The 15147-nt window shown below is 51.5% G+C and overlaps 1 protein-coding gene across 15 annotated transcripts in view; it reads left to right on the forward strand.

Moving 5' to 3' along the window:
• SCMH1 (Scm polycomb group protein homolog 1) overlaps window positions 1–14712 on the forward strand; it is a 186993-nt gene extending 172281 nt beyond the window's left edge. For 10 of the 15 annotated variants that reach the window (XM_078452026.2, XM_078452028.2, XM_078452029.2 and 7 more), the window contains 4 exons: window positions 5355–5549; window positions 10284–10406; window positions 12345–12487; window positions 13534–14712. In XM_078452026.2, coding sequence (XP_078308152.2) covers window positions 5355–5549; window positions 10284–10406; window positions 12345–12487; window positions 13534–13659 — 587 coding nt within the window. In that variant the 3' untranslated portion in view covers window positions 13660–14712. Of the gene's footprint in view, window positions 1–5354; window positions 5550–10283; window positions 10407–12260; window positions 12488–13533 lie in introns of all 15 variants that reach the window. The other 5 variants (XM_078452021.2, XM_078452027.2, XM_078452022.2 and 2 more) reach the window with 3 other exon arrangements.
• Window positions 14713–15147: the final 435 nt, after the last annotated feature.

Genomic DNA, 15147 nt, shown 5'->3' on the forward strand with positions numbered 1-15147 from the left:
ACCCTTTCTGGTATTCTGGTACTTTCCATTGTTTTAGTGTAGAGCCAGAGTTTCGTATCTTCTCCCTGCTGAAGGACTTTCCTTAACGTTTCTCAGAGTTACAGTCTACTGGACACAAATTCTTTCAGTTTTGTATCTTTGAAAAAGTCTTTTGTTTTTGGGGTTTTTTTTTTTTTTTTTTTTTTTTTGTCTTTGTTTCTGAAAGATACTTTTAAAATTGACTCTTTTCTGTTCAGCACTTTTTAAAAGATGTCACTCCATTGTTTTCTGGTTTGCATTGTCTCTGATGAGAAGTCTGCTGTCATTCTTCTTTTTGGTCTCATGCTGTTCCCACCCCCCAGGGTGCTTTTAAGCACCCTCCACACCCCCCAGGGTGCTTTTAAGGTTTTCTGTTTATTATTGGTTTTTAGCCATTTGACTATGCTGTGCTTTGGTGAGGTTTTCTTCATGCCTCTTGTGCTTAGAGTCCCCTGAGCTTCTTGGACATGTGGGTTTACAGCTTTTTATCAAATGTGAAAAACTTTCTACCATTCTTTCTTCATATATATTTTCTTCACCTCTTCTTTGGAGACTCCAATTAGACATATATGAGTCTCCTTGAAGTTTTCCCACTGTTTAGTGATGCTTTTTAAATATTTTCAGCCTTTTTTCTGTGCGTTATTTTGGATAAATTCTGTAGCTGTGTTTAAGTTAGCTAATCTTTTCTTCTACAGTGTCTAATCCACTCTTAATCCATCTCATGTATTTTTATCTCAGACATTGTGTTTTCATTTCTAGAAGTTTGACTTGGGTCTTTTTATGTCTTTGGTATTTTTGCTTAACCTGCATAGTCTTTGCTCTGTCTTCTTGAGCATTTGAAATCTAGTTGTAATCACTTCTCCAGAGCTCTGACCCATGAACTGTAGCTGCCTTGGCCTATCTGGACTCGGCCCCATCTCCTCAGCTCAGGGAGCTCACCGGCTCTGTCTAATCTTCCCCTGCCTCCACTGTGGCCTGGAAACACTCTAGACAGTGAGCTGAGAGCAAGCCTAGGGCTCACCTTTTTTGTTACCCCTTTTCAGGAATCACTGTCCTGCACTACCTGATGCCCAGTGTCTGAAAATGGTTATTTCATGTATTTTGTCTTTTTGTTTTCAGTTCCAAGAAATCAGATATGCCTAGACCCTGCTACTCTGCCTTAGTGGAAATCCAAAATGTATCCTAAAGCCATGTACATCTTACCAGTCTACTGCCTTTGCCGTTATCCTCTCTCTCTTGGCCTGAGAGGTCCTTTCTGGCCTATCTGGTCCCCTCTCTCGTTCCTCTCTGCTCCATTTTCTACTTAATAGCCCAAATGGTATTCTTTAGGCATAAATGAGCTTATGGCATGCCCTAACCTAAAACTCTGTAGTGGCATTCTAACACACTTACAGTAAAATCCAGGTGTCCTACTCTGGTTTGCAGTATTCTGCATCATCTGGTCCTTGTCTACCGTGCCAGATTCATCTCTTCCTTCCATATATTTTAGCTACACTGTTTTTCCTCATTTCCCCAAATATTCCAAGCTGTTTTTCTACTCAAGATCTTTCTATAAGTTACCAGGCAGCAGCCCTTAGCCATTGTACCAGGAGACCTACAGCAGATGATTAGGTTCTACCTAAGCCACGTCAGCTCCTTGCAGGTGAGGGGCATCCTGGGTCATGCTCCTGTCCTTTGCAGTTTTGCAATTTTTCTTGGAGATCAAATGTTTAGATAATGCTTAGAATTCATTGGGGCTGCCAGCGAACCCTAAAACCAAGCACATTGTTTAGCATACCTCTACTTGGACGCTTCAGACCACAGCTGTTAAACATCATCTTGTCAAGGAGACCTCTCAAGGTCTCCTCATCTAAAAAAGCCCCCCTTGTTATTTTCTGTCTTAATACCCTATTTGCTTAGTAATATTTACAATAGTTTCTAATTTTTTATAAGCTTGTATTTTGTCATCCTTCCCACTAGATTAATTATTCCTTGAGGGAAGGGACAATATCTGTCTTTTTCATCGTTCACAGTATCCGTCTCCCTGTCACGTAGCAAATATCTGATAATATTTGCTGAATTAAAGTGTACTAGAGGGTGTAGGACACGTAGTTCAGAGGACTTTTTTTTCATGAGGCAGACTTAAGCATACACAGGAACTGTGGTAGTCTCTGGGTCTTGTGTTGGCATAAGAATTTTCTTAGAAAATTCTAGAAATTCTTAGAAAATTCTAGTTTCTTTCATTTGTTTCACCCCAGGAAGGGGAAAGCATGGTTGTGAGCACAGATTCCTTGAATCCCAGAAATGGAAAGTGGTCTAGAGATGATCTAGTGTCTAGCCCAACAGATCGGGTAGTCATCTGACTTCTGCTTAAGTGCTCCCAATGACAGGTTGCTCACCATCACCTTTGGCAACTGATTTTATTGCTGGGCATTTCTGATTGCTACAGTCCTTCACTTTTGAGCCCAAATCTGTCTTCTTATAACTCCTGCCCCCTGTTTTACTGTCTGCCTTTCAGAAGATCCAATCTACCTCCAGTTCTCTTCCCTTCCCATGACTGTCCTCAGGTTATTTGTCACCCCTGACTTTCCTCCAGATCATGCATTCGTGGGCTCTTTCTCCTTTGCATGATTTCTAGACCTCCCCCCACCATTCTTGCCATCCTCCCCTGGGAACTCTTGTTTTTAGGGTAGCCTTACAAGGTGAGACGCCAAAAAAATCTGCTTCTGACTGGAAATCAGTGCATAAGGAAAGGCCTTTATCTGTCTGTTTACCTCTGCATATCCCCTCCCTAGCACAGGAGCTAGCACTCAAAGGATGCTCAACAGATGTTTGCTGAATGAAGGAATGAGCTCCTTCCTATGCTGACTGTTCTTATGTCTCTAACACATCCACAGCAAATTTCATTTAAATTGACCATATGAGATTGTCTTTTTAAAAAATTTTTCTTAATGTTTTATTTATTTTGAGAGAGAGAGACAGAGAGACAGAGTTACAAGCGGGGGAGGGGCAGGGAGAGAGGGAGACACAGAATCTGAAGCAGGCTCCAGGCTCTGAGCTGTCAGCACAGAGCCCAACGTGGGACTTAAACTCGTGAACTGCAAGATCATGACCTGAGCCAAAGTCAGACACTTAACCGATTGAGCCACCCAGGTGCTCCTCAGTGTCTTTTTATAGATGGGCAAACTGAATCCCAAGAAAAAGGCAGAGATCAGTGACCAGTGGTAATGCCAGAAATAGAACTCAAGTCTTGCAGCCCTAACTTCTGACCCTGGGCCAATGGTTGCAAAGTTCCTTTTAGCAGTAGAACTCCTTTTTGCAAAGGCAGGATTATATGAAAACTCTGGGGTATAAAAGTTAAAACCAGAGCTGTTTTGCTAGAACCTGGGGTGAGACCCAGAGGCCTACTCACTTGGCCTCCCTCTGGAGGCCCTCAGGGATCTGTGGAGCACAGTTTGAGAGCACTGCAGTCTTCTTTGCTGCACTGTCTTGCTGAGGCGGCCAGGCCCTCGTCTGGTCGGCCTTAAGTAGACGAGGCCCTCCCAGGGCCCTCCCAGGCATGATTCTTCATCTGTCCACTGCCTCTCATTAGGAGAGCTTTAATGACCTGGCCTGGTGCCGTTGCCCCTGTCCCGGTGTTCAGGCCCCTCAACTCAGACTCCAGGCCTCCACTGCCATTCGTAGCATCGCTGAGAGGAAGAGACGCTGACTTGCATCAGCAGCTGGTGAGCCCCCCATACTGTCCTGATGACGCTTCACACGCTAGTGAGGCACTTCACACTTCGGGTGCGGCATGTTGTGCTGTCCGCGGTTTTTGCCAGGTAATGAGGGCTCGGAAGGTGCATGCAGAAACTAGATTTCATCCTCTTCCCGAGTTACTGCAGAGAACGTAGGCTTGCCGTAACTCTGAGTGAAGGATAAATAAAATAACTCCCCACCTTGGTAAAGTCCATCTCATTCCATTTTCTCATTTGATGTTCTCAGCATGAGAGAGAGGGATATCCCCACCCCCCCCTTTTACAGATGAAGCTGGCGCTGAGAGGACAGACAGCTTGCACGGGGTCAAATACCTGGAGAAGGGCAGGAGCCCAGGTGTAGAACCCGGGCCTCCTGTTTGCTGGCTTGGAGTCCTGTGCTTGTCTCAAAAGTGGGACGCTGCTGTGGTCCCCTCTCCTGGAAGATAGGAATCTGAAGGCTCGTCTGCCTGAAGGGGTGGGCTGCGGTCCAGGTCCCCAGAGACTTCTCTCTCCGGGACCATTGCCGGGGTAGGGCTTTGTCAGTCACACTCCCGAGATTAAGGGCAAATAGCTGGATTTGACTCTAAGCCCCCGGTTACCCCTCAAGTCAGGTAGTAGGAAGTAGTCCTAAAATCCTAACCCATCTTGCCATAGAAGTCTTATCGTGTGCCAGACTGTGTGTTTGACTGTAGTGTTGATCACAGGCCTGAGTGAATCCCAAGCGTTACCTGAACAGCCGACCTCTAAGAAAAGCCACAAAGGATGGGGGTGGGGGGTGGCCCAGGACCCAGCACTCCTCCTTTAGGCGGAGATGATGTGAGCAGGGCTGAGGAACTGACTGAGTGTGGGCAGAGCCCAGTCACGAGAGGGAGCCTGCTTCAGGTTCTGGAGTGCACTCATTAGGGGCTGCTGCCCAGCTGAGGGGCTGGGCCTCAGAGGAAGGGGGCTTCCCATGTTCTAAATGAGGAGAGTGCGGTTCTGAGAGAAGCACCTTGTCTACCCAGTGCCAGAGCCAAGTTCTAATCCAGATTCTGGTCTCCACGGCCCTATTCTCACCGCCGCATAAGCCCAGCTTCCTTGGGGTAGTTCTGTTCCACAAGGCAAGTACGAAAGGAGGGAGGGAACCAAGGAGCAGACCCTTCATAGACAGGCTGTTAGTTGGGCACTGAGGAGCGTTTCTGAGATGTCTTGCTGGCTGAGGGGGTCACCTTTTAAAGTGTCCTCATCTAAGTAACCATACCTCTTCTCTAGCACCCCTGTTCCCTGCACTAGCATCTCGTGTGTAGGGAGGCAGCCTCTTCCTAAAATAGTTCTATTTGTTTTAAGGTTCTCCTTATCCAGAAAAAGCTTAAGACATCCAGACCACAAGAAACTTCAAAGACTATCTAATATAAAAGGAAGAGTCCCTAAGGAGATACAAGTCCAGAGAATGGCACTGGGCTTGACTAAGGTCACCTAGTGAGAGCCAGAGCCATGCCTAGTACACAGGCCTCCTGAGATAGCCTAGAACTTTCTGTCTTGCTGCCTCTTGCTCCATCCAAACAGGTACCTGGGAGGCCAGCGCCCCGGCAGTCCTTCTAGACTAGTTCCTGCTCTAACTCTGGTTTTACTGTTTTCCAGGTGAAAGCTTTGTCCTGGGGAATAGTCTGACCCGGTCCTTGGAACCACACTCAGACTCCATGGACTCCGCCTTGACTCCCACCAACCTTGTCAGCAGCTCCCAAAACCTTCGAACCCACGGGTACCGGCCTCTGCTTCCGTCTTGTGGCCTCCCACTGAGTCCTGCCTCGGCTGTGCGCAGGCTGTGCTCCAGGGGTAAGCTGACTGCAGTTCTGGCCCTCGCTCTTCCCTTCCTTCCTCACTGAGCGCTGGCTGCCCCCTGCCTGGCAGTTGGACGGGGTCCAGACTTACCATTTGTGTCTAGCTAGGCACCAGGGAGGCATCTGGAGCTCTGGGATTGGCTTGACAACAGTGGAAACTAAGAGCCAAAGACTCGAGCCAAAGGGACAGGGAAAGGTACCCCCATTCATTTATTAGCCATTCATTCGAAGACCATCTGTGTTCAGCATGGGGATGCAAAAGTCAATCGCTTCTGGTCCTCAGAGTGTTCACAGTCTTACGGGAGAGACAAACACTTCAACACAATTGTAAGACATATCTTGAGAACAGAGATGTGCTTTGGATAGTATGAAAACTGCAGGAAAGAAGAACACCTAACCCAAGCTCGGTATCCAGGGGAAGCTTCCTTGAATTTTTTTTTTTTTTTTTAACGTTTATTTATTTTTGAGAGAGAGAGAGACAGCATGAGCAGGGAAGGGGCAGGGAGAGAGAGGGAGATACAGAATCCGAAGCAGGCTCCACGCTCTGAGCTGTCAGCACAAAGCCCGACGTGGGGCTCAAACTCACAAACCAGGAGATCATGACCTGAGCCGAAGTCGGACACTTAACCGACTGAGCCACCCAGGCGCTCCTAGGGGAAGCTTCCTTGAGGAGGTGACACCACCCTGTCTGAGACTTCGAAGCTGTGAGTGGTGACATCAGGAGTAGTAGGGGAGGGAGAGCTTTCCAGGAAGAGAGCATAGCGGAAAAAGGACAGAGGGGTACTTGAAACAGAAAAGCCTGGAAAGGTCAGGGGGCTGCTTCGCAGAGGACCCAAAGCTGTGGAGCAGGATGGAGTCTGGAGTGGATCCTGCAGGCAGTGTGAAGCTGCCGAAGGCTTTTAATTAGAGGCGAGACCTAAAGAGTCTTGTGTTTTCAACAGATCACGTACTACTGTGTTGAGGACACATTTGAGGAAGGACAGACTAGGGAGGCCACTTAGGAGGTTGGGGAGTGGGCCAAACCAGAACAGATAAAGACCTGGATTAGAAAAGTGGTAGATAGTTTATAGAAGAGCAAATGGGTTAAAAAACTATTCACGAGGTAGATACAGTCAGATTTGAGGATAGTGAGAAAGAAGGGAGGAAGAATGTCTCCTTGGTTTCTAGATGGGGTGGCAGGGTGCCATTCAGTGAGAGAGGGGACCAGCCGTAGAAAGACAGGGAGGGAGCCCACAGGTCATCTAGGTGGCATCCACCAGGCAGTGGCTCTGCAGGTCTGATTCTCAGGGAAGACAACTGAACTGAAGATAAATGTTGGGGCGTCATCGGCATGCAGATGGTAGTTGAAGCTGTAGGATGAATGCCAGCCACTTCCCAGGAGTCTGTGGGTAGAATGAAAAGAACAATTGACTAAAGGTGGAGTCCTGGGGACCAACAAAGTTCAGGAGGTGGGAGCAGGAAGAAGATCCCAGGAGACGACAAAGAAGTAGTCAAATGCGAGGAAAAACCAAATCTGATGTTGCAGTGGCCAGGATTACAGAGAGCATTTCAAAGAGAGGGTGCCACAACAAAGATTTGGCAACTATCTGTCGGGGGTGGTGATTAGTGGGTAATTGACGACCTTAGCAAGAGCAGCCTCAGAGGTTGTGGAGGGCGATGAGGGCAGATAGCATGGTGAGGTACTAAAGAGGGCTTAAGAAAAAGAAAAATGGTGACCTACAAAAGGTCTTCAAGAGTGGGAGCGCCCCGGATGTGTTTATCAGCAGACAAGTTGTGCCTTCCAAGAAGAAGAAATGAAGAATATAGGAAAGAGAAGAGAGTAAGGCTGTGGGTGTGGTGCGGTGGGAAGGGTTAGGGACCCAGGGCATAGAAAAATGGGTTGGCCTTAAGCCTTGTTCTTTGAGACTGGAGGAAAGATTGATGGTGGCCATGAGTGAATGGGGAGAGGGCGAGTAGAGAAGGGCTTAGGGGAGCTCCCAGACTGGACTGGTCAAGAGCAGACAGGGGGAAATGGAGCAAGGAGAAGGGACTGGCTTTCGGGAAACACTGAAGGCCCAGCTGTGCTTGGAGACTAGTCTGCCATTTTGCCAGAGATGTGGTTTTCTTCTGTGGTCTTAGAAACCTAGATGTGGGAATGAGAAAAGACTGTCTGCGGATGAAAGTTTCACGTTGAGGTAGAAGGGCAAGAGGGCCAGGGAGTGGGGGAGCTGGAGGGACAGCCGTTTAGACCATCAGCACCGGACCAGGCCAGGTAGGGAAGAAGAAGCAAGGCTGGGACAAGGCTGAAGGATGGGGAATTGTGAGTCTGCTGGGCTAAACGTCTCTGTGACGTAATGGGTTTAGTGGACTGAAGTCCAGGACAGTTACAGACATGGGAGGTTGGGGTCAGAGAAAGGGATGTTTACATTTCTGAAGTGGATTTGTTCCAAGTGATGGCAGGAAGCAGGCAGTGGCCTTGGCGGGAGGTATTTGAAGCAGAGTGGAGGTGAAGGTCACTGGAGGCCAGGTGGGTGACTGAGTGCCTCTGAGGATGAGGACAGGGACCGGCTGGAGCAGGAGGCTGTGACCGACATACTGAGCAATCTCCATCTCACAAGGGGTAGAAGCCCAGAGGTCTGTAGGTGACAGTGAACAGGACGAGCAGGTGGCTGGGCACATATCTGGCCTCTGATGAACATGAGCTTTCATAGGAGAAAGGCCTAAAAGTGGCCATGGAGAGACGGGGAAGTGCCACCTCCACACTCCCAGCCCCCGGCGTGTGGAACAATAAGAAGATTCCATTGACAGGGCCTGCCGTGGAGAGAAGCAGCCTCAGGAGAGAGAGTTTTAGGGAGACCGAGTGGGGGGAAGAAGCCAGGCCATCACCCAGCAAGGCGGTGCGGGGCATGGGCAGCGCTAAAGTCCAGGCAGAGCCGCCAGCTGATTTCCCGCCTTGAGTCTGGGGGAGTCGTCTCACCTCTCAGGTCTCCACACCCCTCTTTTGTGCACTGGACATGGTGATATGGACCTGGTCTTTTCACAGGAGTGTGACAAGGATCAGATGGAAGCGGGGATAAGGGATCACTTGGGAAGCTTAATCACCCCCCAGGTGTGAAGGGATTCCGTCACCATCCTCCCTCCCGAGGCCCTCTCTGTTGGGAGTGCTGCTTGATGGCTGCCCCATGCGCCACCGGCCTGAGATGTCACTCTTGTCTCCGGGCACCTCCTCTCTTCCTTTGGAATGCGTGTGAGCCTGTTGGCCAGGTCATGGTCTAAATCTCTTGTGACCCTGTAGAACCTCATACGGCTATGAAGGATTCCATTTGGCACTAGAACTGTTTGTCCCGAAGAACTCACATGTTGAGTCTGTCCCCTCTTATTTCACTAGTCAAGGATGAATAGGCATCGGTTTGCTAGTCTGGCCACCTGCCTTAGATGTGCCTCACCTGCCTTAGTCATTCTCAGACTGAGACCCTCTGCCTTCCTTGAGGGGTATCCACCAGCTCTCATCGGGCAGTGGGAGAGAATCCCGCTGTAGTCTGTGTGCAGAAATGGGGACAGAAGACAGATCCAGGGCACTGACTTGTCTTCTTCCTAGCTGTGTGGTCTTGGGAAAGTCACTTCACTTCTCCGGGCCTCAGCTCCCTCATCTCTGAACGGAAGATGATGCTGCTTCCCTCAAGGGCTGTTTTAAGGGTCAGATGAGCTGACAGTGGCGGGTGGTGGGGGTTCTTCCTACTGTTCACTCTTCCCGACATCCACCACTACCACCTGCTGCACGCCACAGTCGTCTCTTGCTTGGACTGGTCTCCCTTCTGCCCTCCCCCGAAGCCTAAGTCTATTCACACGGGCTCTGAGAGCGATCCTTTCCACTGTAAGTTGGTTCCAGTCACTCCTCCGCTCAAAACCGACCTACTTCGCTCAGAAAAGCCAATGGTTTTTTCTGTGGCATCGAGGTCCTGTTATGTGCACCACCATGCCCCCCAGCCCATCACACACACTACCTCTCAGAGGTTATCTCCTACCACTCTCTCCTCATTCGCTCGGCTCTGGCCCACAGGCCTCCCGGCTTCACCGTAAACATGCCAGTCACCCTTCTGCCTCACGGTCTGTGCTCAGGTGTCATCATTTCAGAGCTGTCTCTCCCGACCACCATATAAATTAGCAACTTCCTGCCACTTGTCCTCCTGGGGTGTGTTGGAACAGGAGGAGGCTGCCAGACAAACTCAGAAATACGTAGTAGCATCAGCTGTGTGAATATGTGCGTGCGTTTATGTTTATATGTGTATAATGTCATTGTGTGTGTGTTTGGTTCTTAGCTCCCCTAGGTCAAGGAATTGGCCGAGATGGTCCAGGGACACGTCCATGAGTATATCTTCTCTCTGCTGTCCATAATCTCTGCAGCCGGTCTCTCTGTCAGTGTCACAGTGCACTGTCAGGGCAGGGAGAGGTGGCTGGCTCAGAGCCCTCTCCAACTTCCTGTCTACCACCGCCTCTAAAAAGCCATCGGAATTTCTATGGCGATCGTCACCCTGCTTGCCCTGGCACACTTCTCCCCTCATCTGGTCAGTGCCCAGCTACGAGTTGGAGATGTAACTGCCCGGAGTCTCTTCCCCAGGGAGCAGGGGCTGGGCCAAGCCAAATGTGCTTTGACTTTTAGACCTGGGACCCACCCAGAGTGAAGGGAAATGGAGGAGATTTTTAGCCTTTGCAAGAGACAGTTGACGAGTACAGCCTTCTGCTCTCCTAGGTGGGTTTCAGCTCGCCTCTCAGCTGTGTGACAGGCATCTCCTGAGTGGTGAGGATACAGACATGAACAAGGCAAGGTCCCTGCCTCAAGACAGCCTGGTGGGGGAGCCAGAAAAATACACAAGTAACTATTATGTAGGGTCATTCGTTCATTTAACAAACCTATCTGAGCGTCCACTATGGCTGCCCAGGCCCTCTTTTATGTCCTGGAGACTGTGAAAGGAAACCACCGCCCCCCTGTGTGTCTGTCTGCCTTACACCCAGTACTCCACTTAACATGACTTCACCCCTGACACCACACGTGCAGCTCTCCCCACACCAAACAATTGTGCCACACCACCTGGGTGTCCTACAATTTAACTCAACTCTGACACTGTGTGAAGAGAGCATCAGATCCCATCGGCTAAGGGTTCGGTCCCACAAGCCCCCTGCCCCACGCCACCAGAGGCCAGTCGAAGGTCCGGGATGTCACCCGTGCTTCTGACTGGCCGACTAAATCAAGGGTTCCCACAGTCACCTCCTTGGGTTCACTCACGAAAACTTACTAGGTTACCAGCTTTCTGTAACCAGAGACAACTCAGGAACAGCCAGATGGCAGAGCTGCCCAGGGCGAGGCATGTGGGAGGGGGCACCAGCTTCCATGCCCTCTCCAGACACACAGCTCTCCCCACACCTCCATGTGTCCACCAACCAGGGGTTCTTGCCCTCCGAACCCCATCGTTTGGGGTTTTTACAGAACCTTGATTTCACAGGCACAATCAGTTAAGTCATTGGCCACTCTCCTCCCCAGGGAGGTTGGCAGGCAACCCCCATCCTTTAGGGACTTTCCAGAAGTGACCTCAGGAACATGCTCAGGTGTGGCTAGAAAGGGCTTGTTGTGAATAACAAAAGGCACCTTTCTTTCTCTCACCATTTAGGAAATTCCAAGAATTTTAGGAGTTCTTGCCAGGGAACAGGACAAAGACCAAATATGTGTGTTTTTCTTATTAAAAGTCACAATATCACAAAGAAATAGGGCAGAAAATAGGAGAAGACAGACAGTAAACATAAATACATGAAAATATTTTAGGTAGTGATACGTGCTGAGGGAAAAGGAGATAATTGGATTGATAGTGGCTGTGTGGGGAATGGAATGTTTTTGCTAGAAGGTCGGTGAAGGTCTGTGAGGAATTGATGTTTGAGATAAGACCCAAATATTGAGAAGGAATCAGGTATGCAAAGTCCTGGGAAAAGCACATTCCGGACCGAGGAAATTACAGGTCAAAGAATAAAGGCATAGCCTATTCGAGAAGCAGAAAGCAAGCTAGTGTGTCTGGAGCATGACAAGGAAGGGGTGGGGTTAGGGGGTTGAGATGCAGTCAGAGGCAGAAAGGGCCAGATGCTGCAGTACTTTCTAGACCATGCATGGTAAGGAGTTCAGATTTCAGAGAGTCCAGATCCCACGGGGGAAATGGGAGGAACTGTATTTGAGCCAAGGTAGAGATAAAAGCTCTAAGCAGTACACTAAATTAACTGAGATTCCTAGCAGCCAAGGCAAGACTATTTTCTGCCTCTGCACTATTAGGCTGTAGCAAGGCTAGCTATTCTCCAGGCCTTGGAAGAGGCACAGAGTATTTTCCACCACTTTTTTTCTCCCTAGACCCCAAATTAGATTTGGCTCTAATCTTGCCCATCTGCCAAAGTCTATCTAGAAGTGGTCCCCAGAGCCAAGGTAAAAGCAGCCTTACCCACCAGACCCCCAGTGAGCCCAAGTAATCCCCTCACTCATTGTTCCCGCTGACTTTGGTCCAGGCTGAACCACATCCTTAATGTAAAATTTCTTCTGGCCCTTTCCAAAATCAGATCTACTCTTAAAGAACAAAGATTTGACTTAAGAAGAGTCTCAGATCCTCATCCCTTTGTGGAAGAACCCTTCCCTCCCTCAGCCACCTCCAGTTGCTCTGCTCTGCTCTGGCACTAACGTGAGCCTCACCCACAGGGCCATCGGGACGTGCCAAGGAGAGTGGGGATGCGTTACAAACCAGTCCCCACCCGTTATGGCAGGTGCCCTCCTGTCCTGCAGGGTCGGACCGATACCTGGAAAGCCGGGATGCCTCTCGACTGAGTGGCCGGGACCCCTCCTCGTGGACAGTAGAGGACGTGATGCAGTTTGTCCGGGAAGCTGATCCCCAGCTTGGACCCCACGCTGACCTCTTTCGCAAACACGTAGGTGCCCCCTCCTGACCTCTCCTGTGTCCACTGGGAGTCTTGCTTTGGCAATTTGTAGACTCTTAAAGGCCCCTCGAGACTAAGCACGGGAGACACCATGAAAACAGAGACGATATCTCAGGTCTCCAGCCGCCCTTGTCGGGCACTGAGCTCAGCCCCCTCCTACAGTGTAGGTCTGACTCAGCCACGTTCCTGCTGGGTGCGTGGCCTGTGGGCTCAGGCCTGGGGAAAGGACTCTCCTCTTTTCCTAGACGTGTGTGCTCTCCCATCTGCCTGCCTTGGCCTGAGAATCAGGGGCCTCAGCCCAGGTTAGAGTCCCCTGCCACCTGGCCCCTACTCTCCAACCTCATCAGCCCCCATCATGTCCTTGTTCCTCTGGGAACCGCCACCATCTCTTCAAGTGACCATTTGGCTGTGTAGCCAAGCACCGCTCCTGACTCTCCTGCGGTGACCATACTCCTGATTTGGGCACAAACCCGTTTCCCAGCAACCCCTGCTGCTGGGTGCTGTTCTACCCATTGGGTGCTCAGAACAGATGCGCTCCCTTTCATCAATCATTCCAATCTTTCATGCCATTGGGTCTGGGGCTGCTCTTAGGTCCAGCCTGAAGGTCTCACAGTGGCTCAGCAAGTGCCTGCTCTGGGTCTAGCTCGCACAGAGGGGCCCCTGCTGCTCAGGAAGGAAGATGACTCACAGAGTGACAGTTGAGGGCCAGTATAAAACCAGTCTGGGAGAGGGGACGAGCACAGGTTGGGGGAGGCTTACTGGGAGACATGGAACCTACCCGGGCCGGGCCATCAGCAGCTGCGAGGGTGGGGAAACCCCTCAGGCAGCAGGGAAAGGAAGCCAGCACGAGCTCCTGTGAAGAGCGCACCTGCTGGGCTCAGTAGCAGATGTGGGGCTGGCAGCAGAAGCTGTGGGAACAGGTAGGCTTTAGCGGCACAGCGTGCTCACTGGGCCCCGCGTGCCCGGGTGGCTTTCATCAGAACCCGGGTGGTCAGACCCACCAGGCCTCTGATGGTGCCTCCCCCCACCCCCGCCAGGAGATCGATGGCAAGGCCCTGCTTCTGCTGCGCAGCGACATGATGATGAAGTACATGGGGCTGAAGCTGGGGCCCGCGCTCAAGCTCTCCTTCCACATTGACCGGCTGAAGCAGGGCAAGTTCTGAACCGGGAGACACCGCCCAGACAACTGCGGGGTCCTCCGGAAGGGATCGACATTCTTCTCCCCGGAAGGAGGGCCAACAGTCTGCTCCGGGCGCCTCAGTGGGGCTCAGGGCCGCCTCAGGACTCCAGGAGGCTGTGTGGAGCCACCACTGCTCCCCCTCCTGCCATGATACGTCCTTCCATGAAGGACTGAGGAGGGGGGAGTGCGGGGCCCAGGGCTGGCGCTGCTCTTGCCCTCAGCCCTGCCTCGGCTCTGAGGCCCCTCTGTATTTATTTCTCAAGCCCGCTGGCCTTTCAGCGGGCGTTTAGACTGAACACCTTCCGGGTGACGGAGGAAGGGGCTGACCTCTGAGGCCCCAGAAGACGGGGCCCTGAATTGACACTCGTGCCCAGTTCCCCTGCCACCTGCCGGGCCTGGTGTGGCACCCCATTGCCCCACAGCTCCCGCCACCTCCTCACAAGAGCTCCAGACTCCAAACTCATGGTGCAAACCTCTACCTTTTTTAAAAAAAGATCTTTTCTTATTGTTAATTTATTGTTTCTGGCACTCGGGCAAGCCCTCCGGTTCATACTCCTCCCGCTCCAGACACCGGGTTTCAGGAGGTGGGAGACTGCCCCGCCCCGGTCCCAGAGAGGCATGGGCTCTTTCTCAGACCACATCACCCTAGAGCGCTTGCTCTGTGGGGTGGACAGATCCCTCAGGCCTTGACCGTGTACCCCTCAGCTTGGGGAGAAGAGAGTGTCTGCCACCTTCCCCTCCGCCTCCAGGGGCCCTCTGCAGCCCCAGGCCTCGTCTGTGGGAATGGGAGTCCCCCGCCCACACCCTCCCCCACACAGCTCCCTGCCCTGGCCAGAACTGCTGCCGAAGAAGGTCAGGCCCCCGGATTTTAGGCCACAAAGCCCGTAAGGCAGATGGGAGGGAAGGGTCTCCCGGCTGGAGTCTGGTTGTCCCCTCTCCATTATCCAGATGCTTCCTTTGTGAGCAGGTCAGCTGCGCCCGCTGCCATCTGGACTTCTTTTATGTCAATTTGTTTATAAATAAAAACCAATATAGATGCCTGTGTGGTTTTAATCAGTCGGCGGCTCACTGCACCTCCAATGGCGGAGCACTCGCCGTTCTTGGTCCTGGCTCCCTCATCCTTAAGTGAGGCATGTAGACAAGGTGATCCCCAAGAGTTCTCCCGACCCCAGCAGTCCCTGAAGAGCAGGCCGCCTGCCAGATGCCCACTGGGAAGGCGGCGTGGAGTCCGTTCTCTGCCCTCAGAGGGCTCCGCTCTGGTGTGGCTAGACAGCAGGGAACGAGGCAGCTACGCGGAGCCCAGGGGGAAGAGCCGTGTTTGGGTCAACAGCTCCAAGAGCCTCCATGGCCGGGTTCGTCCCCCTCCTCCTCGTCGTGGGGCAAGGAGATGTGCGGGCCAGCCAGCTGGCATGGTACCCGTTGTGCCGACGTGGGACCCCGTTTCTATGGGGGTCACAGGAGGGGGCAGCAG

The sequence above is a fragment of the Panthera onca genome, chromosome C1, assembly GCF_046562875.1.
Source record: "Panthera onca isolate mPanOnc1 chromosome C1, mPanOnc1 haplotype 2, whole genome shotgun sequence".
Taxonomy (NCBI): domain Eukaryota; kingdom Metazoa; phylum Chordata; class Mammalia; order Carnivora; family Felidae; genus Panthera; species Panthera onca.